General features: G+C 52.9%; 1 protein-coding gene across 1 annotated transcript in view; it reads left to right on the forward strand.

Annotated features, from left to right (window-relative positions):
• Window positions 1–14,894, forward strand: part of DIAPH1 (diaphanous related formin 1) — a 180,920-nt gene extending 166,026 nt beyond the window's left edge. Inside the window, exons 28-29 of the mRNA XM_065408815.1 lie at window positions 3,630–3,716; window positions 14,731–14,894. Of these exons, the coding sequence (XP_065264887.1) occupies window positions 3,630–3,716; window positions 14,731–14,894 (251 nt within the window). The remainder of the gene's footprint in view (window positions 1–3,629; window positions 3,717–14,730) is intronic.
• The last annotated feature ends 11,341 nt before the right edge of the window (window positions 14,895–26,235 follow it).

The raw sequence follows: 26,235 nt of genomic DNA on the forward strand, positions 1-26,235 counted from the left end.
AATGCTTGAACTCTAGTATAAAGTTTGATCTCATCTGAGAGCTGCAGGAGGAGGAAATTGTTAAAATAAGCAAATGTACGAGTTAACGAGTTCCAGCTCCTCCCCTGGCACGTTTCAGTTTGCAGAAGGGGGAGGCCTGCCAGAGGCCTGTACCAAGCAATCCCTGCTCAACAAGAGCATGTTCCTTTCACATCTGTCTTCAATCATGTCCCCTTTGGATTCCCCTGGCTCTTGTAGCTGCCAGAGGTTTCTAGGGCTGCTGCTGCTGGTGTCACTCCACCCCTTCTTCCCCTTTGCCCCCAGCAGGGGAGGAGGTGGTGGGAAGTGAGTAAGACATTTTTGAGGGCTCAAATTGCTGCTTTCTTCCCTCCTGGTGACTGGATGGGAGAGATCCCCGTGCATCTCTTTCTCTCAAGGTCCAAGTGGCTCAGCAAAATTCACAAGCAGGGCTAAAGTCATAGCACAATAGCCTCTGATTTCAGGAGGAGAGGAGCATGTTAATAGAAGGTTATGCTGTCAATATTTTTCTGTAAAAGATTCCATAAACATCTGTGGCATTTGCCATCATCCCAAGGCACAGAGGGCCCCCATGTTTGTTGGTGTGTATTGCAACAATTCAATCTAGGGATACCAGGGCCTCAGTGATTAGTGCACTGGATAGCCCAGGCCCTGAGGGGTCTGGAGTCCCCACACAGCTAGTGCTGTGTATGTCCCTGGAGCTTCTCCCTCTCTCTTTCTCTTCCCCCCCCCCCCCCAGTTAGTGCTGTCTGTGTGCATCTCTGTACGCACCTCCTCACCAGTTAGTACAGTGCCTATCCCAGGAATTCTTTCCATCTCCCCTCAACAGATAGTGCTGTGCCTTTTCCAGTACTCCAGCCTCCTGACAAGTATTTAATTTTATATTGCACATCTCACTACTGCCTTCACCATCTGCAGGAATAGATCCCTTCCCAGCTTCTGGATCAGAGGACGTCAACTTAAACAAATGAGTTGTATAGGATCTCCATGTCTACTAAACCCTGGTTGGTGTTAGCTTTTTAAGAGGGAGCAAATTCCAAAGCCATTGGCCCGTTGCTAAGAGTGCCCTGCAGCGCACCCCACGGAATTGGCCCTGGGGCCACAGATCGCTGTTTTATGCCAGCTGAAGCCTCCACCTGTTACACTCATCCATCCTGGAGGTCACAAAAGCCTGGATGTGGCAGGGCTTTGTCAGTGAGGAAAGGGTGCAATTTGTGGTTCCAGCTGAATATGATAAAGGGCACTTAGGTTTCCATGGAAGCCCAGGAGCAGCAATGGAAGGATGACTGTGAAACACTGAGCTAGAGGATGGAACAGTCAGTTCCTCAGGATGCTTCCACTACCTTCCAGTTTTCTTGTTGTTTCTGGGGTGAACTTAAACCAGGCAGCTCTTATCCAGGACCCGATCTCAGCTCCTCTAGGCTCAGCGAATAGTAGTGCTGGGTGTAGTCAGCGTGCTTACTGGACTGCCATGCAGTCTCCCCTTCATGTGGGCATTGAAAGCAATGAAGTCTCCGTGTGATACCCAAGCCTAGAGGCAGGCTGATAAGGAACTGGGAAACCAGAAGAATCGGGCTGCAATTGGCGATGACTTCCTACTGCCATCACTATCTCCTCCCCAGAAAGTGCCGTTCAAGGCAGCAAAATTTAGCAAGATTCAAGCCAGGGGATGGCTTTTTGTGTGAGAGCAGTGTGCTCAGCAGCTAGCCCTAGTGAAGTGATCCATTGAGAAAGAGAGCCTCAGCCATCCCTGCGGGCTCTTACTAAGGGGCTGAGTCACAGTGATAAGTGCCATGCTCATGCTAGTGACAGCCCCAATGACTAATGCTGAGTGTTCTTGTACCCCTATGCTCCCAACCCTCCTGCTGCTTGGACACCTCACACTAGTGTTAGAGGCCTGGTAGCCACACAAGCCCCGGGGGTCGCACCCCATTATAGTAGTGCCTCTCCTTTCATTTGCAGCTTAGTTTGGAGTTGGCCATTTTTTCTGGAAACGCAGTTACCAGCTACTTTGGTGTCGAGAATGTAGGTCAGGCACAGTGGGTTGTTTCTGCCAGCAGGTGGTGCTGTGGGCAGTGTATCTGGAGCACACACAAGCACTGACAGATGTTCTAATGTGATTTTATGGATTTAGGTTTCATCCAGAGCTGTTGTCATGGAAACAGATTTGCAGAGTGCTCATGCATCCATGGTTAACTCTTTCAGTGCCACACTGACTGCAAGAGGGGGCAGGGGGAGAATGCAAGGGACTTTCCCAAGCTCACTTTCCCCTCTTGTTATACATAGCTGTGAGCAGGGAATGTGAGGGCATCTGCTGGGCTCTCCTTCTTAAATGCATACCTACATGGTCTCAGTCCTGGAGTGAAAGGGATTACTGGTGCTAGCTAAATCCCCAGTTGCTGGGTGCATGGGGAACAGCCAGATAATTCAGGGAGGAGCATTTGACTTCACTCACGACTATTTCTAGAACCCTTTAAAAACTACAGCTACTGCTACACTGCCCTTGGCCCTCTCAATGGAGGAGGTTAGGGGTGTCTCTGCACTCCGCCTAGGAGTCCTGGGACTGTTTTCTGCACTTTCTGAACACCGCTTCTCCATGGGAGCAGAATGTGGGGCTCTCCCAGGGCTTCCTCCAGTTGGAATCGGGTGCTTTGCAGGAGCTTTGTGCTCAGCAGGAGAAGGAAAGACTTAGCTGTGTGTCTGCTGTTTGGATCCTGGGCCAAGGCTATCTGTTGGGCTGCATGGCCTCTGTTACACAGGTGCCACATATGGCTCTGTTGGCACATGCTCTGTGAACACAGTGACACGCTTGTTGCTAGGGAAGGAGAGCAGCTGAGGCCAGGTTAATCTCCCAAGGGGTCAGAGCACAGTACAGAGAGTGGTGGATGGCACTAATAATCAGAGACTCTAAAAAGAGAGGACCAGAAAACAAATGAGCCAGGCAGGCACAAGGAGAATGCCTGAGATGGGGAGGAGGGAGAGCTGATTCTTTGACAGCCTTTCTGGCACATTCTCTGAAACTTTCCGTTCTCTCAAAGCCCCCAGCTGCTGGGTTATTTTGCTGCTGACTGTGGCCTCAGAGGTTTTCCCTGCAACCCATTCCCCTGCACCTTTGGCAGTCAGCTTCTCTGTGGAGGGAGGAGGGTATTCCCATTCAGTTCTGTGCCCTAACCAATCTCCCCAGCTTCTGTACAGAGTGGGGAATTCCAGAGAGGCCAGCACCTTCCTTGTATGTGCTGGGGTGGGGTACTTCTCCTCTGTGTGTATTGGGGCGCAGGGGTATTCTCCCCCCTTCCTCTCCCCTGTGCATGTGGAGGGAGGAGAAGAGTCAATTCTTTTGTCCTTCCCCCCAGAAGGGATGGGATAGTTCTTTCACTGCTCCCCACACCTGTAGGGGGGCGGGGAAAGGTATGGAAAGTTCTTTGTCTGCTTCCCTGGCAGAGAGGGGAAAAGGAGAGATTGTTGTCCCCACACCCCCACTGTTCCCATGTATATGTGTGTGTGTGTGTCGTTCCCCGTGAGCAGGAGCACATGGTGAAGGAGGACTGGAAGTGGCAGAACTGAATTGAGCACACTACATGTCCCCGTTTAACTTACTGTTTTCCTTGCAGAGGGTGATGAGACAGGGGTGATGGACAGCCTGATGGAGGCCCTGCAGTCAGGAGCAGCGTTCCGGAGGAAGAGAGGACCTCGCCAGGGTAAGCATTGCTTGAGACGGTCCCCTGGTGCAGGGGGTGATGGAAATTGGTCTGTTCTCTATGACAGTCAATCCTTGTGGCTAAGTATCCCACCTCCAACAGTGGCCAGAGGCAAGTATAAAAACTCCCATAAGGCACTTCGTTGTGCAATGTTGTTCCTTCCTGACCCCAGCTAATGATCAATTAATACCCTGAAGCCAAAAATTTCACAGCACTGTTAACTAGTGTCACTGTAGATGCTACTCCTTTGCATGTCTAAGCCTTTTCAGCTTCTCCTAAATTGTTTCTCTGAGTAATGGATAACAAGTGTTGTTTGTACACAGTGTCTTTCATTCTGTCTTTGGTTCCCCAAATGCTTTTTGCAGCACTTCACCAGAATGGCATGGGTTAATCTGTGGGACTTCATCTGTGGGACTTCTCCTGACTGCACAGTGGTGGTTCTACTTTCATGCGGAAGTGATGAAACGCAACTGCACCGTTAAATGAAAACAGCTGGTAGAGACAGGAAAGGATTGTAGGCATACTCACAGGTGGAGATTTGAGAAGATCTGGAGAGTTGATGCAGTGGCGAGGTACAAGGAGAATGAATCCAGATGGAAGGTACTGCAGAGTACCAAGAGTGGCCAGAGGGTGGAGAAGAGGAGGCTAATGCTAGAAGCAGGAAGAGGAGAGAGTGAGACAATGAGTTTGTCTTGGGCAGTTTTAAAAAACGGAGACAATCTGAAGCAGATTCAGAAACAACTGGGCTGCAAGAGAATTGTTTGAGAATTGTAGCTGAACTGCTTTGTGTGAGAGTGCGCCAGGAGCAGTGTGTTCTGGGTTTGCTGGAGTCTGGGCACATAGGATCTGTGGAAGCTGCAAAGAAGAGAACTAGCTACAGTTATCCAAGCAGAGAACTTGAAGACCTGGATGAAGTGGGAGCAAGGACAAGTGCACAGGGTCATTGTTGCGAAGATGGTGGCAGATAGATGTGGGAGGAGATGGAAAGCTGAGTCAAGAATGACACCATAGTTACTGAGAATGGACGTCTGAGTTGACTGGGAAGAGAGGAGATGCTGTTGGGTTTGAGAAAACTTCTATTGTCCAGCAGAGTCACTTCTGAGCGGACATAAGGGAAAGGAAGCTGAGATGAAGCCACAACTTCACTGGGTCAGACAAGCAGATGTACAGTAAGGAGGGCGCATTAGGAGTGTTGAGAGAAACATACAATTCAGTTCCGTCAGCCTGAAATGATAGCGAAGGTTTCTCATTAGAGATAAAAGCAGAAGGCCAAGAATTTAACCCTGTGAAATGCCATAGAGCAGTGGTTTTCAAACTGCAGGTCACGACCCAGTACTGGGTCATGAAATGTAAGTCACTGGGTCGCGGCGGCGCTGGTCAGCACTGCCGACCGGGCCGTTAAAAGTCCCATCGGCGGTGCTGCCCGGCTAGGGCAGACTAGTCCCTACCTGTTCTGACACCACGCTGCACCCCAGAAGCGACGAGCAGCAGGTACGGCTCCTAGGTCGGGGGACACGGGGCTCCGCGTGCTGTCCCGCCCCGAGTACTGGCTCCACACTCCCATTGGCCGGGAGCTGGGGGGACGGTGACTGCGGGTGAGAGCTTGCGCGCCTCCGCCTAGGAGCCAGACCTGTTGCTGGCTGCTTCCAGGGCACAGCACGGTGCCAGGACAGGCAGGAAGCCTGCCTTAGCACCCTTGCTGCGCCACTGACCAGGAGCCGCAGGAGGTAAGCTCACGCCCCTTCCTGTATCCCAAACCCCTCAACCCCGGCCCCACCCCAGAGCCTGCACCCCCAATCCAGAGCCCTGACCTCCTCCCGCACCCCAATCCCCTACCCCAGCCCAGAGCCCCCTCCCACACTCTGAACTCCTCATTCCTAGCCCCACCCTGCAGCCCTCACCTCCGAACCCCACCCCTCTGCCCCAGCCCTGAGCCCCTCCCAAACCCCTCATACCCAGCTCCGTTGGGTTGTGGGCATCAACAATATTCTTCAACTGGGTCGCCAGAAAAAAAGTTTGAAAACCACTGCCATAGAGGAGGTCTGGAGGCAGAGGTGGAGCTGCCTCCACAGATAGAGGTTTCTTAGGTAGGAGCAGAATTATGACTGGAGGGAACCGGAGACAAATGTATAGCTGTAAATTAATCTCAGGAGGGAGGAATGATCAACCCCTAAGGTCCTGGTATGATGAAGAGGGGAGAGGATAGAAAGGAAGAAGCCATTTCCACCCCTGAAATATGGGAAGGCAAAGAAGGGGCAGGTGAGTGGAGAAAACGGTTAAAGATATTGGAGAGATGGCAGATCTCCAGCAGCTTTGAAAGTGAGGGAGGAAGAGAAATTAGTCTGCCATGCTAAGGGCAAATGAGAAGTATCTGCTGAGATTTCCAGCTCTTGAGCTGGGTAGAAAGGGGATATATGTGGCACTTGTGAATTTCAAAGTCTGCAGTATATCATTGTACCTGGGGGAGCGTCAGGTGCAGAAGAGAGAGCAAGTTCCTATGGAACCAGCTGACTTAAGATCAGAGGGGATAGGAGAGGGTTATAGATATCAACTCAAGGGGCTTTGGGGGAAATCATCAGCAAATGAAGGCTCAAGACGGTAGACCAGGCTGGAAAGTCCCATGAAGTTGAGGCATCTGAGAGCAGTGTGGTGGTGTGGTAAGTTTCTGAAGGACAAAGCAATGGAGAAGATAGTTCAGATGTAGTCAGGGGGTGCTTGGTGATCATGGGTAAGTGAGGAAAGCAGAGAAGGCTGTGGCTGCTGAAGAAACTGAGGGGATGACCATGGGCACGGATACAATTTTGTCGCGGAAAAATTCATGGAACAATCATGGGAAAAATATACAAAATCAGGGTATGGTCACAGTGGGGCTGACAGTGGGAGCCCTGCCGCCTGGGGCTGAAGCTGAAGAAGTCACGGAGATCTGTTAAAGTCCTGGAATCCGTGACCTCGGTGACCAAATTGTATCCTTAACCATGGGCATGGGTGGAAGCACTGACAGGGCTAATCGGAATAGTGTCCCACAATGCAATAGTGCCCACTCTCACTTTCCCATGTTCCATTCCATGACGCAGTGTGCCCGCACACACCACACACTTTGGTCTTTCTGAGCATGCTCACTGGATTCAGGCAGGGAATTGCCATCTGACAATCAGCTTTCTATGGAGCATCAGCTGCTTCCTGCACAGGAGGCTTTGGATTCTTTTTGAGGAGGAGGAGCATTTCCCCTTCAGTTCCTGTAAGAACAGGAAGGGAATATTACTCCATGTCTATGGGATGTTAGGGATTGTGCCTTATGCCATAGGAGAGTTTGGGGATTAGTCAGAACGTAGTGATGCAGCTGGCCTCACATTTCCAAGCAAGACTGAGAAATGAGAGGAGCAGACCTGGGTCAGCTTTATTGGATAGGCTGGGACTCTGCAGAGAGGATGTTGCAGCTGCATCAGGGGAACCTAGGCCCATTGTAAGTGCTGTCATCCAACTCCTGTGATTGTTTTTTAACCTTGCAGTAGGGGGCTCAGGAGGTACCCAGGGGAGAGTGGTGTTCCAGGGAGCAGTGTGGGGTAAGCCATCCAGAATGGGCAATGTAGGCTTGGCTGTGAGAAGTATTGCTCAGTTTTCTCTTGCCATGGATTTTCCTTTGGCTTGTGGCTGGATCCCTCTTCCACTCTCTTTAGCAGGGTGTTTCCTGTATGGTGCTCTAGTATGCAGAGGTACTCAGGGCTGGAACCTCATTTGCCAATTTGCATCTCTGCCAGTCTTATTAGTAGCTTGTATCTTTGGGGGAACTTACTGATTGGTCTTCATTTCCAGGGGCATATTTATAACTCTCTAGGTGCTGCATTTCCATATGTTCCTGTAAATCTCCTGCCCTAACTTAGTGTATTCCACCAGCACTACCAGTGCACTCTCACTGGGACATGTGCCCCCGCCCCCCCACCACCACCACCACCACTATGTGAGCTGTTAGGGCATTTCCTGGCCCCATATCGCTCCTCACCCTAGCTCATTGCAGCAACTGAAGAGCAGAGGAACTGTGTGTAAATCTTGTCAGCTCTGATCTTTGACTCTGTTCCCTTGGAGGCAGCTGTCTCTGTTCAGAGGCGCTAGCAGCTCCTCGCTAGAATATAAAGGAATGGAAAAGCCGACAGGCCTCTGGGGACTCCGCTTAGTAGCTTAAAGGGCTCATTGTGGGGAGGGCGAGGGTCAGCAAGGGGGATTTTTTCCAGCTAGTTTGTTAAGAAAGGAGTGCAGGCCACTGCAGTTGGCAGGATGTGTGCACATAATAGCCCAGTGTGACTGTGCAATTGTCCTGTAGTCATGGTTTTAACTCAATGATTCAGGGTTGGATTGTGACTTGAGTGACTCAACTGGTGTCCTTTTCTGTACGCTTGATGTTGCTCAGGCCATCTGCTGCTTGGGAGAGAATTAAGAGAATAAAGAAATCCGTCAGGAATCTTGCCTCCCCCAGTGAGGTTGCAGTCTGGCCCACATGTCCAAGGCCGTATCCCAACACAAGGGGGCAGTGGTGTACCTGTGCTGGCCTGGATTGGGGGCTTGGCCTTCCCTTCCTCGGGCAAGCCAAGGCCTCTGCATGTGGGGGGAGAAGTGGCCCCCTGTCTCCTTGTTTGCCAGTGTCTAGGGTTACCATACGTCTGGATTTTCCCGGACATGTCCGGCTTTTTGGGCTCCAAATCCCCGTCCGGCGGGAAGTCCCAAAAAGCCGGACATGTCCGGGAAAATCGGGACATGCGGGGCCGGCGGTGCTGGGCCGGGGGCTGGCCCGGGGCCGGCACCCCAGAGCCCGAGCCGACCCAGGCTGGAGACGCCAGGGGGGCCAGACTGGGCCGCGCCTCCTCCCCCCACACCCCCCTTACCTGCTTCAGGCTTCCCGCGAATCAAATGTTCACGGGAAGCAGGGGAGGGGGCAGAGTTGGGGCGGGGACTTTGGGGAAGGGGCGGAGTTGGGGCGGGGGCGGTGCTGGGGGCGGTGCCGGGGCCCTGTGGAGTGTCCTCCTTTTGGAGGCTCAAAATATGGTAACCCTACCAGTGTCTATACTGCCCTGCTGGTGGCAGAGAGAAAGATGACCCTCCTTGATAAAGGTGGGAACATATTAGCAAAGGGCAATGAGTCCTTCCCCTGCCATCTCTCACTCCATTCCACAACACAGTTTGTTTCTGGAGGTTGCATCTTAATCCATGGCGAGAATCTAGTTTCTCTGGTTGGAGGCACTAATAGCCAAGTGGCTCTGAATGCTCTACTGATCCTTTGCAGAGCTGCTGGAGACTTGTGGTAGAACTGTGGGAGAAACCCAAAGTGCTTCTCATCAACAGTCAGGGTCTGCTCTGTTGGGCTGACCCTGTAGCCATGCTGCAAGCCTTTGCAGCTCAAAGCAGAGTTAACTGACACCAGGGAAAACACTGGAAGCTCCTGGAATATTGCCTACACTAGGGCTTCTAGCACAGCCATCAGCAGCATAGCTATACTGGTGGCAGGACTGATGAGAATTTGGGGAGGGATAGCTCAGTGGTTTGAGCATTGGCCTGCTAAACCCAGGGTTGTGAGTTCAATCCTTGAGGGGGCCACTTAGAGATCTGGGGCAAAAATCTGTCTGGGGATTAGCCCTGCTTTGAGCAGGGGTTGGACTAGATGACCTCCTGAGGTCCCTTCCAATCCTGATATTCTATGGTTCTACCACTAAAATCCAGAGTGTAGGCCAGGCGGGCCCCTGGGGAGTAGAGTTCTTGAGAAACTTGGGAGAGGGGGAGAGAGAACCTGATGGGATGGGGGTCTGTCTGTGTGTGTGAATGAGAACCTGCTGGATGTGGGAATGGGTCTGCGTATGAGAGAGAGAACACCTGCTGGGAGGAGGAGGATGGGGATGGGTCTGCGTGAGAGGAAGGGAGTGGGTTGCGTGATAGAGAGAACCTGCTGGTGGGGTAGGAGGGAGCATGAGAGAGGGGTAACCTGTCAAGGTCTCTTTTGGGGGGAAAGAGTATGTCTGATGGGTAGGGGGCTCTCCTACTGGTGGTTGCAGTGGGTGTACTGGATGCAGGCTTCAGCTTTCTTGCCTCGTTCTCTGGAAGAGTCTTTCTAGCGTTTTGGCTGTAGACCCAGGGGGGAGGGGGGAGAAGGGAGATGTTAAGATAGGTTTGAAACAAAGATTGACTCTGCCGTTGTGTTAGCTGTGAGAACCCAGTTTGGAGGCTGGAGGGCTCCTACCTGGCCAGGAGACTCCGATGAGCATTTGGGGGTTCTGTGTCATGGCTGTCCCCATCAGCAGGCCTGTGTCTGGTGTCCCAGCAGAGCCTCTCTCTCTCTCTCTCTCTCTCTCACACACACACACGATGGCATGTGCATGCTTTCCCAGGCACTGCAGTACAAGACTACATCACTAGATTGTGGCGCATGTTCCTTCACTTCCCATTTTGGTGTTTATGAATGAGAAGTGTGTCCGGAAAGCTCCGAGGCCTGAACTGGCCATACACAACCTAGGCCATCTGGAATGGTTGGAGGTACAAAGCCTGGTTCAGACAGGGTGTGGAACCCAGCAAGTCTTGCTTCAAATGCTGGGAGCTCCTGGGAGCGGTGGGGAGGCACTTGGTGCTGTCTGTTCTCTGGCTTGGGGCTGAAAGGGTGTTCCTAGTGGGCTCTGACTGGTGCCTCTCTTATTTCCTCTTGCCAGACTCTCTTCTGTCACTCTGTGAGGTGGAGGAGGATACACCTGAGCGGGTAACACATGGGCATGTTGTTCTCCCCTCCCCAACTCTCGTTGTGTGTGTGTGTGTGTGTGTGTGTGTAACCCCTCATGTACCGCAGGCAGGGAGGGTTAGAAGAGGAGATTGAGACACACATGCAGCCTGAGGCTGCGGGTCCTGCAGTATCCCAGGAGTGGATTGAAACGGGCCTTTTTAAATGGTAACTAGGGAAGTGTTTGAATCTCGCACTGGTTCTTCCTTTCACTTTCCTATGTGAAGCATGGCCCAGCCTGGTTGCCTTTTTTGGACCTGGGACAGGCCCACAGAGCTGGGCTTGCCAGGTCACCTTGCTCTCCAGATTTGGCCATAGCAGGCTTTTTTTTCTTGCTGTCTCTCTCCTCGTTCTCCTTTCCTGCCAGCATGTCCAGTGTTCCTGACTCTAGTACTGCAGTGATCCATCATACGAGAGTGCAGCCAGCTAACACCTCTGTCTACCCTTTTACTGCTTCAGTTATTCTCATTTTCCTCCTTCTTCTCTTCCCCACCCCCTACAGGAGCTCTCCAAGCACAGCCATAATCATTGCTCCTCAAGAAGTTTGGATAGTGGACTAGGGAGCTTTGCCTGTATATTCCCGTAAATTTGGGTGTAGACAGCAGATTGGGTGTGGAGATTGTGACGGGGTTGGGCCTGTAAGATGGTGATGCAGGCAGTGGACTAAGGGACTGATGGAGATGAGCCCATGACCATGGGTGCAGGTAGTTCAGGGCTTATCTACACTTAGCAGCACAGCAGGAGGGATTCTCTTATCAGTGTAGGTAATCTGCCTCCCCGAGAGGTACCTAGGTTGATGGAAGAATTCTTCTGTTGACCTAGTGCTGTCGACACCGGGTGTTAGGTTGGTTTAGCAGCGTCTATCAGTTGTGTGGATTTTTCACACCCCTGAGAGATGTTGCTATACAGATGTAAACTCCTAGTGTAGACCAGGGCTCAGGCTGTAGTATGAATGTGCTCTTAGGAAGGGAATGCAGGAAGAAACCTGGGAAGTCTGTAGCAAGGATAAGCCATTGAGCAAAAGGATTTAGGCAGGGAAGGGGGGTCTGTGCCTCCCGTTTGATCTGAGTTGAGGCAAGAGACGGGTGGGGGGTGATTCTGGTAGAGGCAGCAGATGGGAAACTGATGGGAATGTGGACTTGGGCAGGGAGAGATGTGATGGGGATCAGCCTTAGGAATGGAATACAGGCATAGGCTTGGAGGGCTACAGTAAGGATAAGGATGGAGGAGGTGGTACAGGGAGCGTACAGGAGAAAAGCTCAAAGAGGTGATACCGGAAGCAGAGTGGAGGTTTGTGACATGGTTTAGTGATTAGGATTGGGGTGCAGGCAAAGGCTTGGTAGTTTAGGGCTGCAGGGCGTGGGCTTGGGCAGGTGAAATCTCCAACAGGGAGGGGATGGGTGCAGGCAGGGAAGTGGGGTCCTGGGACAGGGATAAGCACCTAGGGCCAGGAGAGTTCCAGGGAAGCTGTATCAGGGGGAAGCCCAGGGGCTGTAGAGAAGAAGGGTCTGTAACCAAGGTGCAAGCAGGGGCCTGGTGTGGCTGTCACAGGGATAAGCCTTGTGTGAGTGTTGTACTGAGGATGGGTATTTAGCAGGGTCCTATAGGGGGCCCTAAAAATGATTAAGCCACGTGCAGGGAGCCTCCACTTGGGAACTGTAGTTACGTACTGTGCTTGCCGGTTGCATGTCTCCTTTGCATGCTGTTGCGTGTTCGTTCTTGGTGTTTGAAGCCCAATTTCTAGAGCAGGGGAGGGCAAACTACAGCCTGTGGGACAGATCTGGCCCATCAGGGTTTTCAATCCGGCCCACGGGATTTCCAGCCCTGTGGTGCAGCGGAGCTAAGGCAGGCTCCCTGCCTGCCCTGGCCCACGCCACTCCTGGAAGCGGGCGGCACCATGTCCCTGTGGCCCCTGGAGGAGGGGGGGCAGAGGGCTCCATGTGCTGCCATTGCCTGCAGGCACTGCCCCCCGCAGCTCCCATTGGCCGGGAACAGGGAACTGCGGCTAATGGGAGCTTTGGGGGTGGTACCCACAGGTGAGGCCAGCATGTGGCAAAGCCACCTGCCCCACCCCACCCCCGGGAGCCACTGCCGGACATGCTGGCCACTTCTGGGAGCGACACAGGGCCAGGGCAGGCAGGGAGCCTGCATTAGCCCCGCTGCATGCCGCTGCCACCCCGGAGCTGCTCAAGGTAAGCGGCGCCAGGATGGATCCTGCACCCCGAATCCCTCCTCCACCCCAACCCCCTGCCCTGAGCCCCCTCCCACATTCCGCACCCCCTTCTGGACCCCAACCCCCTGCCCTGAGCCCCCGCCACACCCTGCATCCCTCCTGCACTCCAACCCCCTGCCCTGAGCCCCCTCATGCACACCACACCCCCTCCCACACCCCAACCCCCTGCCCCAGCCCTACATTCATGGCCCTGCATACAATTTCCCCATCCAGATGTGGCCCTCGGGCCAAAAAGTTTGCCCACCCCTGTTCTAGAAGCTTCATGGGAAGCTTCACATTAGAAATGGCTTTATTTTTTCTGTCATGTAAAGAGTTAACTCCGTGACTGCAGTGTCTCAAGGCAGCATCTCAATTGCTGCTTTGTATTCCTGTGTGCATCCCCTTCTGCATTCTCCTCCCAACAGATTTCCTCCTGGACAGTCAGGCCTGAGACAGTGCCTGCATGTGGACCATAATATGAATGTGTGTGTGCATGTGTCTCGGCGTGTCTGCCTGACTGTGTGCAACAGCATGTAGTGCACAAGGGCATCTGATTGTCTATGTGAGTTCTACAGTTTTCCTGTGTGTGTGCACACCAGAGTGTGTGCACCTGTTCTGATTAGTGAGTGTGGGAGCCGGCCTGTGTGTGGATATTCAGCATATGGAGCTGTCTGAACTTGCATATCAGTGACGTTTGTTGGTGCATTGTCCTCCCTGCGTGAGTACTGTGCCCCAGCCTCAGCCATTCATTGTCCTGGAGCCTGCCGGAGCCCCCAGCAGGGCATAGTTGCTCTCCTAATTCAGGGCTGTTTGCTTGGCTGAGCCTCAAGCGTGATCTTAATGAAGTCTGGAGCATCGTGTTCTGGCTGAGCTCAGGCCGTAAGCTGTAAAGAAACGTCTTAAGGGATGAGTGCTGTCTGGGTGTTGTGCTACTGGGACACCACAGCTCATCTGCAGCTGCAAAGCACTATTGTTCCTCCATTTGTCTGCTATGTCCATGGGGCATAAAAGGCCATGGAGTTATTTTGAGGGGTGCAAAGTCTAGTGGGGACAGCCTTCTCCATTCAGCTTTGTGCCTTGCCTGCCTCCCTTCTCTGCTGGGAGCACAGTGCCCGCATAGGAAGCCCTTAAGCTCTATTCCCAACCCCAAGGGATGGGGAGCTGCCTGTTCTGTGATGATCATATTCCTGTAGTTTGGTTCTGTTCTCTGAAGTTTTCATGCTAGTGTGTGGAGAAGACCTTCAACTCTCAGAGGTTCTTAACCTGTGATTTTTAACTCAGGGTAGATGCCCCCTCCCACAGCTTAGCCTTCTGGGACAGAAACTGGGAACTGGCTTTATTGGGCTATCACCGCAGAAGCAGAGAAGTCCAAGGACACGTGCACTGAATAGTCTAGCTCATACACTCAGCAGCCCAGCAACCTACACTGTGCTAACCTGATTTTGTGGACTCAGTATGTCTTTCCCATCTGTGACATCTATTTTCCTCTACTTTGCCAAGCCAGTGTAGAAGTATTCTATTCATTTCTAAAGGGCCTATAACCACGGTATCTGGGCCTGTAGCATGGTTTTCTACACCATATTCTACAGAATATTGTACAGTCTACTTATAAATTTCCCAAGTGATGGGACTCCCACTTTCCTGTGGGAGCCTGTTCCACAGCCTCATAGATGTTACTGTAACAAAGTGTTCTCTGAGATTCAGCTTAGATTTTCCTTTGCTTAATTCCATTCCCGTACTCCTGGGTATCCCATATTGCACTTCCCCATTCCCACCTCTTAATCGGTTCCCTTCACTTCTTGGTGTTCACAGCCTTCAAACTCTGGATGCTGTGTGGACCATGGCCCTTTGGGAAGGATCCCCTGATGCCTTAGGAACACTGAATGCTTCAGGAGCATTGAACAAGCATTTTTGGGGGTTGTCAGTACATCACCCACCATGCCGCCGAGCCTGCTCTCTCTGAGCAGCTGGCGCTGGAGGGTTGTGAGCTGTGCCAGAGTAAGCTTGCATAAGTTTCTCCGGGCTATTGATCACAGTCTCTTCTCTTGCAGCAAAGAGAAAAGCCGGCTGTGCTGTCACCTCACTGCTAGCCTCGGAGCTGATGAAAGATGATGCGCTGAGTGCAGTACCAAGCAAGGCAGTAAAGAGCACCGAGGCAGCAACGGATGGAGGGACCCATGATGATAGCATGGAGATGATCAGCCGTTCAAGCTAGGCCTGGGCCCCAGACTAGGGCTGAAGCCTGCAGGACTGAAAGAGTTTTACAGAGGAAGCAAAATACACTGGGTCACTTTGCAATCTTTTTGCATGGATCTGAGGGGCAGTCTGATTTCCTTCTTGCTCTTAGGGCTGCTTGTGCCAGCTTTGGCCTTACGGTTATTGTTCCATATCTCGTCTCCAGGCTTCAGTCTTTCTGCCTCTCAAATTACAAAGCAAAAAGCTTTACCTGAATGTAAGCCATGCTTGGAGCAAGGTGAGAGACACTGGGTCTAGCTCTCCCTTCCCTGCAGGGGGATGGTAGAGTGTACTGGGAGAAAAGGGGCATTGATGGAGAGTTTAGAGACCACAGCCCCACCCAAACATATCCCTGCATTGGGTGTTGCCAAAGCAGGAACATTACAAGCTGCCTTAACCCAGACTTCTTTAGTTTGTAACTTTGGGGGACGCTGCTGGGCCAGGCCAGCCAAGGCACCAGTTCCACGGGTGACTTTCCTCCAGCGGGTCTCAAGGTTCCCAGCCCACTCCCTTATCACCTGTATGTGGGAGGAAACCTTGTAGGTAAATTTAGCTGGACTTCTACTTCTCCAACTGCTGTGCTGTGTTCTTGGACTGAGCACCTTATCCTGTGCCCCGTCCTCACCGTGTGCTAGGAGAGAAAGGGGCTCTCTAGACACCTGAGGTGCCCTTGCCTCCCTGAGGACCTGCTGCTTTCCTGCTCTTCACATGCCCTCCCTTTGCTTGCTCTATTTATTGCTAGCATTCCCTTAGCAGAGCCCTTCCTGCAACTGTGGAAATGATGTCATAGCAGTGATGACCCAACAGGAAGAGGTGAGTGTTTGCTTGGGGGCAAGAAGCTGCTTCTGGTGTAGTAGCTGCCTCTGCATGCTTTGGAGCCTAGGAATAAAGGTTGTTGTGTATCACTAAGTGGCCTGAGGTTGAGACCTCCTCCCAGCCAGTGTCACATGCCTGAGTGAAAGCATTCATGGCAGCTCCCTGGCAGCATCTGCTTAGAGTGAATCCAGGCTGCACTTCTATCTGCACAGGACTCTCTCCATTGTACACGATTTTCCAATCTTTTGTGGCAAATCCCTTGTGTGGCTGCAGCACGAGGGCTGGGGGCTGCAGCATGGGCCCCAACTTCCTCGAGGCTGCTTGCTTCGGCTGTTGTGTTGTGCCATGCAGAGGAACTCCCTTCCCTCCTTGCCATGGCAACAGATGGGTGGAGCCTCCCTTTGGCTAAGAAATCACTTTGCAAATGTATCTATTTTTGTATCAGATTTTGTTTTAAAAGGAAATTTGAATGTAAGATAAAAATATCTGAAACATTTGCATGTTTGTGGAATTGCCTCCCTGCACTGTATGCCCTTCATTGTCCGCTGTAGGACGGAGGAATTGCCTGCCCACCTCCAGCACAGCACTGTCCCTCTCTGTCCTCCCCAGGGGGATTGGGCTGCCTACTTGCTGCACTTCCTCTGGGTGCCATCCCCATGGGCAGAGAGCTGCCTCGTTCATGCACTGGCTGAGCCTGTCTGTTATGGGCATGAAATTAGGGGAGTGAAAACACTGGCTTTAGTGTCTCCCCTTATCCCCAGTGTGAGATGATGTGTGATACAGTGTAGTTTAGCACCTATGGTTCTGGCAGCTCATAGCACTCCTGCTCCAACCTGGTTCCAACCTGGTTGGGAGTGTGAAGAGCAGAGATGTGTCTGACATCCCAAGGCAGCGGGTGTGGGGAGCAATCCTGTCCCATGCCTCAGGATGTTCTCTGTGGGCGCAATAGCTGGGAATGCACATGGCTCAGCCCAGCTTCGGGCCCGTGTGTACTGAGGTGCTGCTGTTCTTGTAATTTAATATATTTAAGGAGTCACGTTTGTGATGTGGTCGGAGTGCGGGAGTGATCTGTAAAGGCCCAGTGCAGACTGGGCCAGGCGCACACCTCTGCTGCTGTTGCACCTGTGAGCTCTCTATACGCATGGACTGGGTGGGCAGGTGGGCTTTGCATGCACCTGTCCAACATTAGTGCCCCAAGCCCTGTGCACTCTGCACTGTGTAACTACCCTGCCTGTTGTGTCTGACCCTGAGAGCAGAGCTGCTGCAGGCACAGCCAGCCCTAGTCCTTGCAGGAGGTTCTCTTCCTAGGGACTGCTCTTCACAAGCTGGGGGTCACAGAGAGAGGCTCCCATTTCTGCATTTGAAAGATAGTGAATTACAGGCATCTACTGTCCTCAGCTTATAGGACCTCTGCCCCATTCACGCTCTGCCTGTGGAACTCTTCACCCTCCTCTTTCACAAAGGAAGGGTGCTGGGCCTGGAGCCTCTCGGCTGTGCTGGGGGAGAGAAGCAGCAGCATGGGGCCTGAAAGGTAGTTGAGTCTGCAGCATTCAGGGAAGGAAACAGGTTGGGGACTTTAGTTCTGGGGAGAGAAAGCAGAAGGGGTGTTAACAAGGAGAACCAGCCCAAACAGGCTCTGATTGTAGCTCATTCTGGTATCCAGTGTGTGTGTGTCCTTCCCCCCCCCCCCCCCCCCCCGAAGTTTTGTGCAGGTTGGAGGAGCGGGGATTGAAGACTGCTGCAAGAGAGGAGTGGAGGCCCTTCTGTGGGGTTACCTGTGGCACTCTGAGCGGCAGTATGGGGATGTGTTCCACTGCAGCCTCCTCCCCAAACCAAAGGTGTCACACTGGAGTCTTTGCAACTTTTATTTTTCAATCTACTTTGGTTATGTTTGATAACAACAACATTCCATTTTCATAGTGTTGGGGTATTTCCTGGGACTTGTGATCATATCTGATTATTTTGGTTTGAAATGTTAATAAAAAATTGGAACTGTGCAGGATTTTCAGCCTCCCACTTCCTTTTATTAACAGCATGACATTGCTGGGCCCTTTGGCAGTGATGCAATGGCCAGGGTGTCATGGACTGTCCGCCCCAGCCCTTTCCAGCTGCATTGGATGTGATTGGAGCAGAGGTGGAGGGACATTTTCAGGACAGCTCTCTTCCCCCTCCCCCCCCCATCTCCCGGTCAGTTTGTGAGGAACCCTGATCCCCAGATACACCCATTCCCATTGCTGTCACATGACTCAGCAGCTGTCACTTGTGACAGTGTGCAGTAAGCCTGAGCTCTGTTAGAGGATGCTCTCTAATACCCACCTCCGTCATGCTCCCGGTTGAGTCTCTCATTTTATTCTAGTCTCACGTGCTAGGGCTCCTGCCTGCTCCCCACAGGTATGTGATTTGTGAGCGCTTTGGAAAGAAGCAGGAAAATGGAGTTAGTGAGGTGCTTGCACCATGGAGCAGGGCCTTGGGAGGAGGCAGCTGCCTCCTTATGTTCTGGAAATTCAGTCTTGTAAGAGAGAAAAGAAGTGATTGAAAATTCACTGGAGGAGAGAGAAGCTGCCGGAGTTCCTGGTTGCCCTGGGTTGAGAGGAGGAGGAAATGTGGGACTGGAGCATCAGCTGTCGCCAGAGACAGTGGGATTTACCCCCACCCTAGAGACAGTGATGGAGGTAAATTAACCTCACACCTCCCCAAGAGTTTGCTGGAGATAAGGACTGACCCCATCGACTGACAGTTCTACCTCTGCCAGCCACCACATCCACAAGCCTGATTGAGGGAGAGGAGCAGCAGCTTCACGGGGTGTGACAGAAAACAGTGAGCATTTTACTCCATCAGTTGTCCTGGACCTGGAGTTCATCTTAGAGCTAATAATGGTTGTGGGGCTGTGTATTACCTGCTGCAGCCGGTATGGTCAGAGGTGTTGGGTGCAGCAGGCTCCAGGGTAGCATGGGCATTGCAAAATGACACCAGGAGGGGCCATGTTGCCTTTCCATGGGCAAATGCCTGGCAGCTGGATACAGTGCTAATGATTGAACCCAGAGTGATGATAGGCAAATAGGGAAGAGCTCAACAAACCCCCAGGGCCAGACCAAGGGAGACTTGCCCAAGAGCTTTTATTCTGCACTGGAGTCATGAGAGTTGCCTTCCTTGGTTTTGAATCTGTGGGTGAATGCTGGTCTGGCAGCTCCATGATATCTCAGTACATGAGGGCTTCTTTATTTGTACGAAAAATGGAAAAAAATAAAAGTTATTTTGAGTACAAAAAGATGCTTGTGATCTTGACCTTTTTCTGCTTCTTGTGACTTGTCCTCTCTTCTGTGCCTTCTCTGTCCGCACTGTAGAGTTGGATACAGGACAGACCTGGAGTACAGACCTCTGGCTCTTGAACACCAACTCAGTCTAATGGGATGTTCCCCAAGGGGTGGACTGAACCCCTGCCTGTGAATCATGAGCGCCTCTAATGCAGGCCATGCTGTAACGTTGGGTGTCCTCCATGTTCTATTTTAGGGCTGGGGAACCAGAGCACAGCATTTTCAATGCCTTCAAGACTGGCTATCCCCATCATCTGAACCCAAGGTGTGGGGTGTCCAGGAATTATCCTTTATTTGCAGTATCAAAACACTGTTAATATTAGAAATTCTACTTCTTAAAGAAAAACATAAATCACCAAAATTGTCATGGACACATACGTCCCAGGCACAGAATATATGGACCCCTCAGGTCAAGGTGAGTGGTGATGAAAGAGCTGAGATTTCTCAACAATAATCCAAAGCAGGGGTGAGGACAGGAGGCAAACGTTGTGCTCGGCACTTGCCAGGAAGCTGGCTTCAAGGGTCTTTTCCAGCAGGACTTTAGCTGAGCTGCATGCATCTTTGGTTTTTTCCCCCCAAGCTACCAGTAGTTTTGCAAGGACATCTAGCGGTTTCCATATGGCCATTGAGGAGGTACAAATGCTTTCCAATTCCCCTTTGTGATGGGGCTCATGCAGGGACAAGCAATATTATATGGCCTTGTTGAGGGATTGTCCCTGTGGCTTTCCTATTTCCAGGATTGCGCCTAGTCATGTATATGGGACAGAGTGGCAATGAGGACTGTCTCCTCACTCTGGTGTGCACAGATCCTGGTGTCATCTGGACCGGTGATCTGCTAAGTCACTCCAATCCTTGACTCTGGGAGCCAGCCTTACCCTGCTCTGCTGTGAGAACCCCCACTCCTAGGCTGTTCACACACAGCCTCTGTTATGTAAGCTGCTTGACTTGTGTAATCAAATGACACTAGCCAGTATCTCCAGTCCCTGACACAACCCTAGGAACCTCCATCTTGCAGTGTCCAGTTATGCCCTCTGGACACTGCAAGCTTATATGAGTTTGTTAATTTAACAAAGAAATGGATATGTACCAGGCTTGTTATCCCAAGGGGAGTCTCTGACACGCTTCAAAACAAACACACTGCTTCAGGTAGAATAAACAAACAGATTTATTAACTACAGAGATAGCTTTTAAGTGATTATAAGTCAAAGCACAACAAGGCAGATTTGGTCAAATGAAATAAAAGCAAAATGCATTCTAAGCTGATCTTAACACTTTCGGTGCCCTTAAAAACTTAGATGCTTCTCGCCACAGGTTGGCTGGTTGCCCTTCAGCCAGGCTCTCCCCTTTGATCAGTGCTTCAGTCGCTTGATGGTGATGGTCTGTAGATGGAGGTGGAAGAGAGAGGAAGAGCATGACAAACGTCTCTGCCTTTTATCATGTTCTTCCTTCCCTTTTGGCTTTGCCCCCCCCCCCTCAGGTGAGCATTACCTCATTGTAGTCCCAAACTGACCAAAGGAAGGGGGGTGACTCACTTGAGAGTCCAACAGATGCTTTGTTGCTACCTAGGCCAGTGTCCTTTGCTCCTGTGAGGCTGGGCTTTGTCCCATACATGCCCTGATGAGGTGTGAACTACCCCTCTGCTCTTGGAGAGTTTTTGCCTGGGCTTATTTTAAGCCATGAGGACACATTTTCAGCCTCGTAACTATATACATGAAATTACAACCTATAACATAACATTACTATAACAACAATGCTCAGTGCATCATGAGCCTTCCGAAGACACCCAACATGACAAACTTGGCTTTGAATACCACACAATCATATTATAATGAGGAACATGGGGTGTACGGTGTTCCCCCAAGATACAGAACTTCACGCCTGGAACTCTCCAAGATGGGCATGTTTATAGGAGGGATGTGTCATAGTTCAGGGCAACTGCACCTGTGTTCCCTCTCTGTTGTCCACCCAGAAAGAGCATGCATTCTGGGCACTCAGTTCCTCAGCCTTCATGTGTTTCATGTGTCTCAACCTTCTCACTAGGGTTTTTCCAGGCAGCACAGTTCCCTACCTACACTGAATTCCCAGTGAGCCAGACTGCCTGAACAGGCCAGCAACTGCCCTTTGCTTTCTTTCCAGAGGCTATGAACAGCATAATTTCCCGCAAGTATAAATTACCAAACAGCCATGGGCGGCAGGTATCACAGGCCAGGGGAGACTGAGCCTCCCCAAACAGCCCGGCGTGGCTGTGCCCGTGCCCATGCTCCGCCCCCAGGCTCCCTTCTGCCTGCTTCCAGTTCCCACTCTTCTGCTGGAGTGGGCTGGCCTGCGGTCAGGACTCAGGTGGCTGGGGCCAGTGCATGCGGCAGCCGGCAACTGGGGCTGCGCCGCCCGGCGCTCCAGGGCTGGGGCCACACCACCACCCTGGGACTGAGGGTGTTGGGGTGGCCCAGGGCTGGGGGGCCAGCCACCACAGTGCGGGGGCTCTGGCAGGGGAGGGGCGGGAGGGCTGGGGCCTCAGGCAGAAGGGACGGGGCTAATGGCTAGCCTCCCCCAATGGGCAGTTCACATGCCACCCATGCACACAGTCTTTTCTAGACAAGTACATTTATTCTGAAGGCGAAAGCATTATAGAGAAAACATTCTAAAACAATAGAAGAATGTACATATGTGCTAATAAGCTCACCAGAGATCACCCCAACTCCAGCAAGGGTTCTGGTGGGAGTCAGTCCTTCAAATCCCAACAAGGGGTATTTCTGTGGTTCAAGTTCCTCACAGCCTTGGCTTAGAACTAGGATAAATGAATTATTTAGTCTTTCCGTTATATGGCTTGGGCCTTTGATTTTCAGATTCCTGGAACAGGTAACTAGACAGTGGTCCTCTCCTTGCATAAGTGGGGACGTGGGAATTTGCATTCATCTCCCCCTAGAGATTCCCCAGGCAAACCACTTGACTGTCCTAAAAGTCCTTTCTTGCCTGGCCCACTGTTCAGTACAGTCCATCAAAGTTAATAACACTTCCCATGGTTCACAATGATACACAAACTTAATACAGGGTAAGGTCTCCCACAGGTATTGTGGGACATTGCCGTAGTTGTCACAGGGTGTCAACCTCATTCATTGCAGAGGGACAAACTCCATTTGTTTTGATGGTCTGTGGGTCTGAGTATAAATTTCAGGTGACATTTCACAGCAGAACTCCCACAGGTGGTGATGGGAATTTGCACAAGATCAAGGGGAGTGTGTCCTTAATTAGACATCGCTTAGTGGGAATCCAGGGCTTTTTCCTCCTTCCCTATCACCCTTTCTCTGTCTCCTCTTCATTTCCTTTTCTGCAGCAGCTCCCAATTTCTGCCCCGTAGGCTCCAGTCCACCCCCTTCCCTCTGCTAAAATTGGCTGCAGTTAACATCCAAATGAGGAGGGGAGGGGGGAAGAAGTCACCCTCTGAGACATTGTTTCAGGCTTTCTGCAGATTCAGGCAGACCTCACTCCATCAGTCCTAGTGCGTCATCACAGGAAGATTTTCTTTATAAGCATGAGGACGATGACCTTTTATTTTTACATGAATGTTCAGACTGTGCAGAATTTGCACATGCTCCCAAGGTTGTATGCCTGCACCAGGCAGGGTGGAGCAGCGCTGGTTGTTTGACACTTTCAGTTCAGTGTCTAATTCCAGGAGTTTGAAAAGCTTGGCCCTAAAATCTGTGTCGCAGTGAATTTCTGGAGCAGGGACATTCTGAATACTGCTTGCTTGGTTCTTCTTCTAGTGATTGCTCAGGTGTATTCCACTATAGGTGTGCGTGCTCGCCACGTGCACCGGTGCTGGAAGTTTTTCCCTTAGCAGTATCCATAGTGGGGGAACACCGCTCGACCCCTGGAGTGGCGCCGGTATATCGTGCCATAAAGGGGGCTGCGTGCTCCCCCCACTCTCAGTTCCTTCTTGCCGCCAGTGAAAGTAGTCGGAACTTTGTGCTCCAGCCTTGGCTGCAGCGTTATAGCCTTAGTGGTATCCAGTTTCACTGAAAACTTTTCTTGCTGAACTTTTTTCCGAGTGCCTGGCTCGGGGCATGCCCCGTGGCCCAGGCTTCAAGTCGTGCGACTCCTGTCGCAACTCCATGCCCACAAGCGATCCACACACTGAGTGTCTTCGCTGTCTGGGCGAGGCTCACATGAGTGAGAAGTGTAAAATTTGCCGCTCCTTCAAGCCGTGAACAAAGAAGGAGCGTGAGATCTGACTCCAAGCTCTCCTAATGGAGTCGGCATTGGCCCCGGCACTGGCACGTTGAGCCGACCCCGCGCCGAGCACCTCGTCTTCGGCACATAGCGAAGCGCCTCCGGTTCGCCGTCCTGATTCCACGCCTGGTACCGCGTCCTCGGTGCGCAGCGAGGCGCCGTCGACGAGCTGGCACCACTCCCCTGCTAAGAAGCAAGGGAAGACTCAGCGGCGCTGAGAGAAGGAGAGGGGTGAGGCCAGACCCGAGTTGGGCAGCCCACGATCCCCATCGGGACATAGACCTCCGACTCGCGCTGAGCGGAGTAGTCCAGTCCTGTCCACGCAAGCCTCGCCTGAGGTACGCATGCCTTCGACGCCAACGGCAGCTCAGGCCGCGTGTGATATCCTAGCGCTTCCGGTGCCGGGTGCGCGCCTCACTTGGGCCCCCGGTCCCGTGGGAAGCCGCCCTTGGGCACCCATCAGCCCTCCCCGGAGGTGTCGGAGGTTGAGGTACCTTCCCGGGTCGAGGTGCCGAGCAGAGCCCCGCGACGCACATCGACTCCGCGTCCCGGCTCTTCGGTGAGTGGATCCCACTCCTCTGGTCTCGGACGCCATCGAGGAGGTGACAAGAGGCGGCGCCGTTCCTCCTCCAGCCAGTCCGAGAGGAACAGGTCGCGACGCCGTCAGCACCGACACTTGTACTCAAGCACCCGCCGTCACAGAGGCCATGCTCGGGTGCGTCCCAAGAGTCCCCGGCACCAAGGCGCCGGGGCCACAGGCGCCACAGGGAGTCCAGAGACAGTTCCTTGGACATCTATCTCTCAACTTCCTCCAGGTCGAAGTCTCGGGGTAGGAGCCGTCATGATAGAGACTGCTCCAGTCGCTCTTACGGCACCGTGCGCTCCTCCCGGACTTCGGCGTCGGCGCGCAGCCGTCTCTCCCTGGGCCACACCGCACCGCAGGAGCAACCAGCCCTACCGACGCCTGATGCGTCTCATTTCCAGGCCGTTCCCTGGCAAGGACAATGGTGCCAGTGGGCACCGTGGCCTCAGGCACCTGCGCAGCCGGGACCTCGCTCCGTGGTGGGAGCCTCTCAGGGCCGCCCTGCGTCGCCTCCCCGGCACCGGGATCAGACCGTGGGCGCCAAACCTCCGGCACTGGCTCTGGCACCGGACCCGGACGTCGAGCCCACGATGCCGTCAGTTGCTGAAGGCACCGCTCCATCCACCTCTTCGGCGCAGGGTGATTCAGTTGCGGTGCCGCCTCCCTCTTCCCAAGAGGACTTCAAAGCACACCAGGAGCTGCTTAGGAGGGTGGCAGCAAACCTCGAGCTCCGGGCTGAGGAGATGGAGCAGCCCTCTGATACCCTGTTCAATGTCCTCGCCTCCTCGGTACCGGGGCGTGTAGCCCTCCCATTCCATCAGGGAGTAGCCAACATTACCATTGTCCTGTGGCAGACCCCGGCCTCTCTTGGGCCTATTTCCAAAAAGGCCGAGAGGAAGTACTTCGTCCCCACAAGGGGTCACGAGAACCTATACACCCACCCAGCTCCGAACTCCTTGGTGGTAGAGTCGGTCCACCACCGTGAGCGGAATGGCCAGCCCGCGCCCACAGCAAAAGACAAGGATGCTCGTAGACTGGATACCTTTGGAAAAAAGGTTTATTCGTCTGCGAGTTTCCAGCTCAGGGTGGCCAACCACCAGGCACTGCTGAGCCGGTACGAGTTTAATATCTGGGGATCCCTCCCCAAGTTTGAGCCCCTTCTTCAGGATAAAGACGGAAAGGAGTTCCGGGCTCTGATCGACGAGGGTGTGGGAGCGGCCAAAGCAGCTCTCCAGGCGGCTTCGGATGCAGCGGACACAGCCGCTTGTTCTATGACTTCCGCAGTCTCCATGCGACGGGCGTCGTGGCTCTCGCTCTCGGGGCTGTCGGTCGAATCCCAATCCATAATGCAGAACCTGCCGTTTGATGGCAAGGCCCTATTTGCGGAACAGACAGAGACCCGTCTGCATGGGATGAAGGACTCCCGCACCACCCTGCAGATGCTGGGCCTCTACATCCCGCCCCCTAAGGACGAGCCCAGGCCTCAAACCTCTGCTCCTCCGGCTCGGGGCAGATACGAACCCCCGCCTAAGCGGCAGAGGGAACAAAGGCGTCAGTCCCAACGCCAATCCCGTTCGGCCCCACGGCCTGGGGCCTCGAAGGCCAAACGGCCAGGAAAACGGCGTTTTTGACTCGTTGAGGGGGGTCACCGGGCCTGTTGCCAGTGCACCCCCCACCCAATTAATAAAGTTGCCTTTTATGAACTGTTTATCGGCCTTCCGACTGCAATGGTCCCGTATAACGTCGGACCAATGGGTCCTCAGCACCATCTCCCAAGGGTACAGGCTGCAGTTTGTTTCAACCCCTCCCAACTGTCCCTCGTCCGGGCAGCTGGCCGGGGTCCTGGAGCATGCCCTCCTCCTCCGCCAGGAGGTAGAGCGCCTCCTCTCCCTGGGAGCGGTGGAAAGGGTACCTTGGGAATACCAGGGCAGGGGCTTTTACTCAAGGTATTTCCTCATCCCGAAGGTGAAGGGCAGGCTTCGGCCCATCCTCGACCTGCAGAAGCTCAACCAGTTCTTGGTTCGTTGCAAACTCCGCATGGTGTCCCTGGCCTCTATTATTCCATCCCTAGACCAGGGGGATTGGTTTACGGCGCTAGACCTCCAGGATGCGTACTTTCACATCCACATTTTCGAGGGTCACAGGCGCTTCCTCCGTTTCCTGGTGGGTCAGGACCACTTCCAGTTTACTGTCATCCCCTTTGGCCTCTCTACTGCCCCAAGGGTATTTACGAAGTGTATGGCGGTGGTGGCGGCCCACCTCAGGAGGAAAGGGCTGCAGATCTTCCCCTACCTCGACGACTGGCTCCTCAAGGGCCGGTCTCGGTCTCTGGTGCAGCAGCAGATGAGTTTCCTGCTGGACACCTGCGCAGCTCTAGG

This window comes from Emys orbicularis, chromosome 8, assembly GCF_028017835.1.
Source record: "Emys orbicularis isolate rEmyOrb1 chromosome 8, rEmyOrb1.hap1, whole genome shotgun sequence".
Lineage (NCBI taxonomy): Eukaryota > Metazoa > Chordata > Testudines > Emydidae > Emys > Emys orbicularis.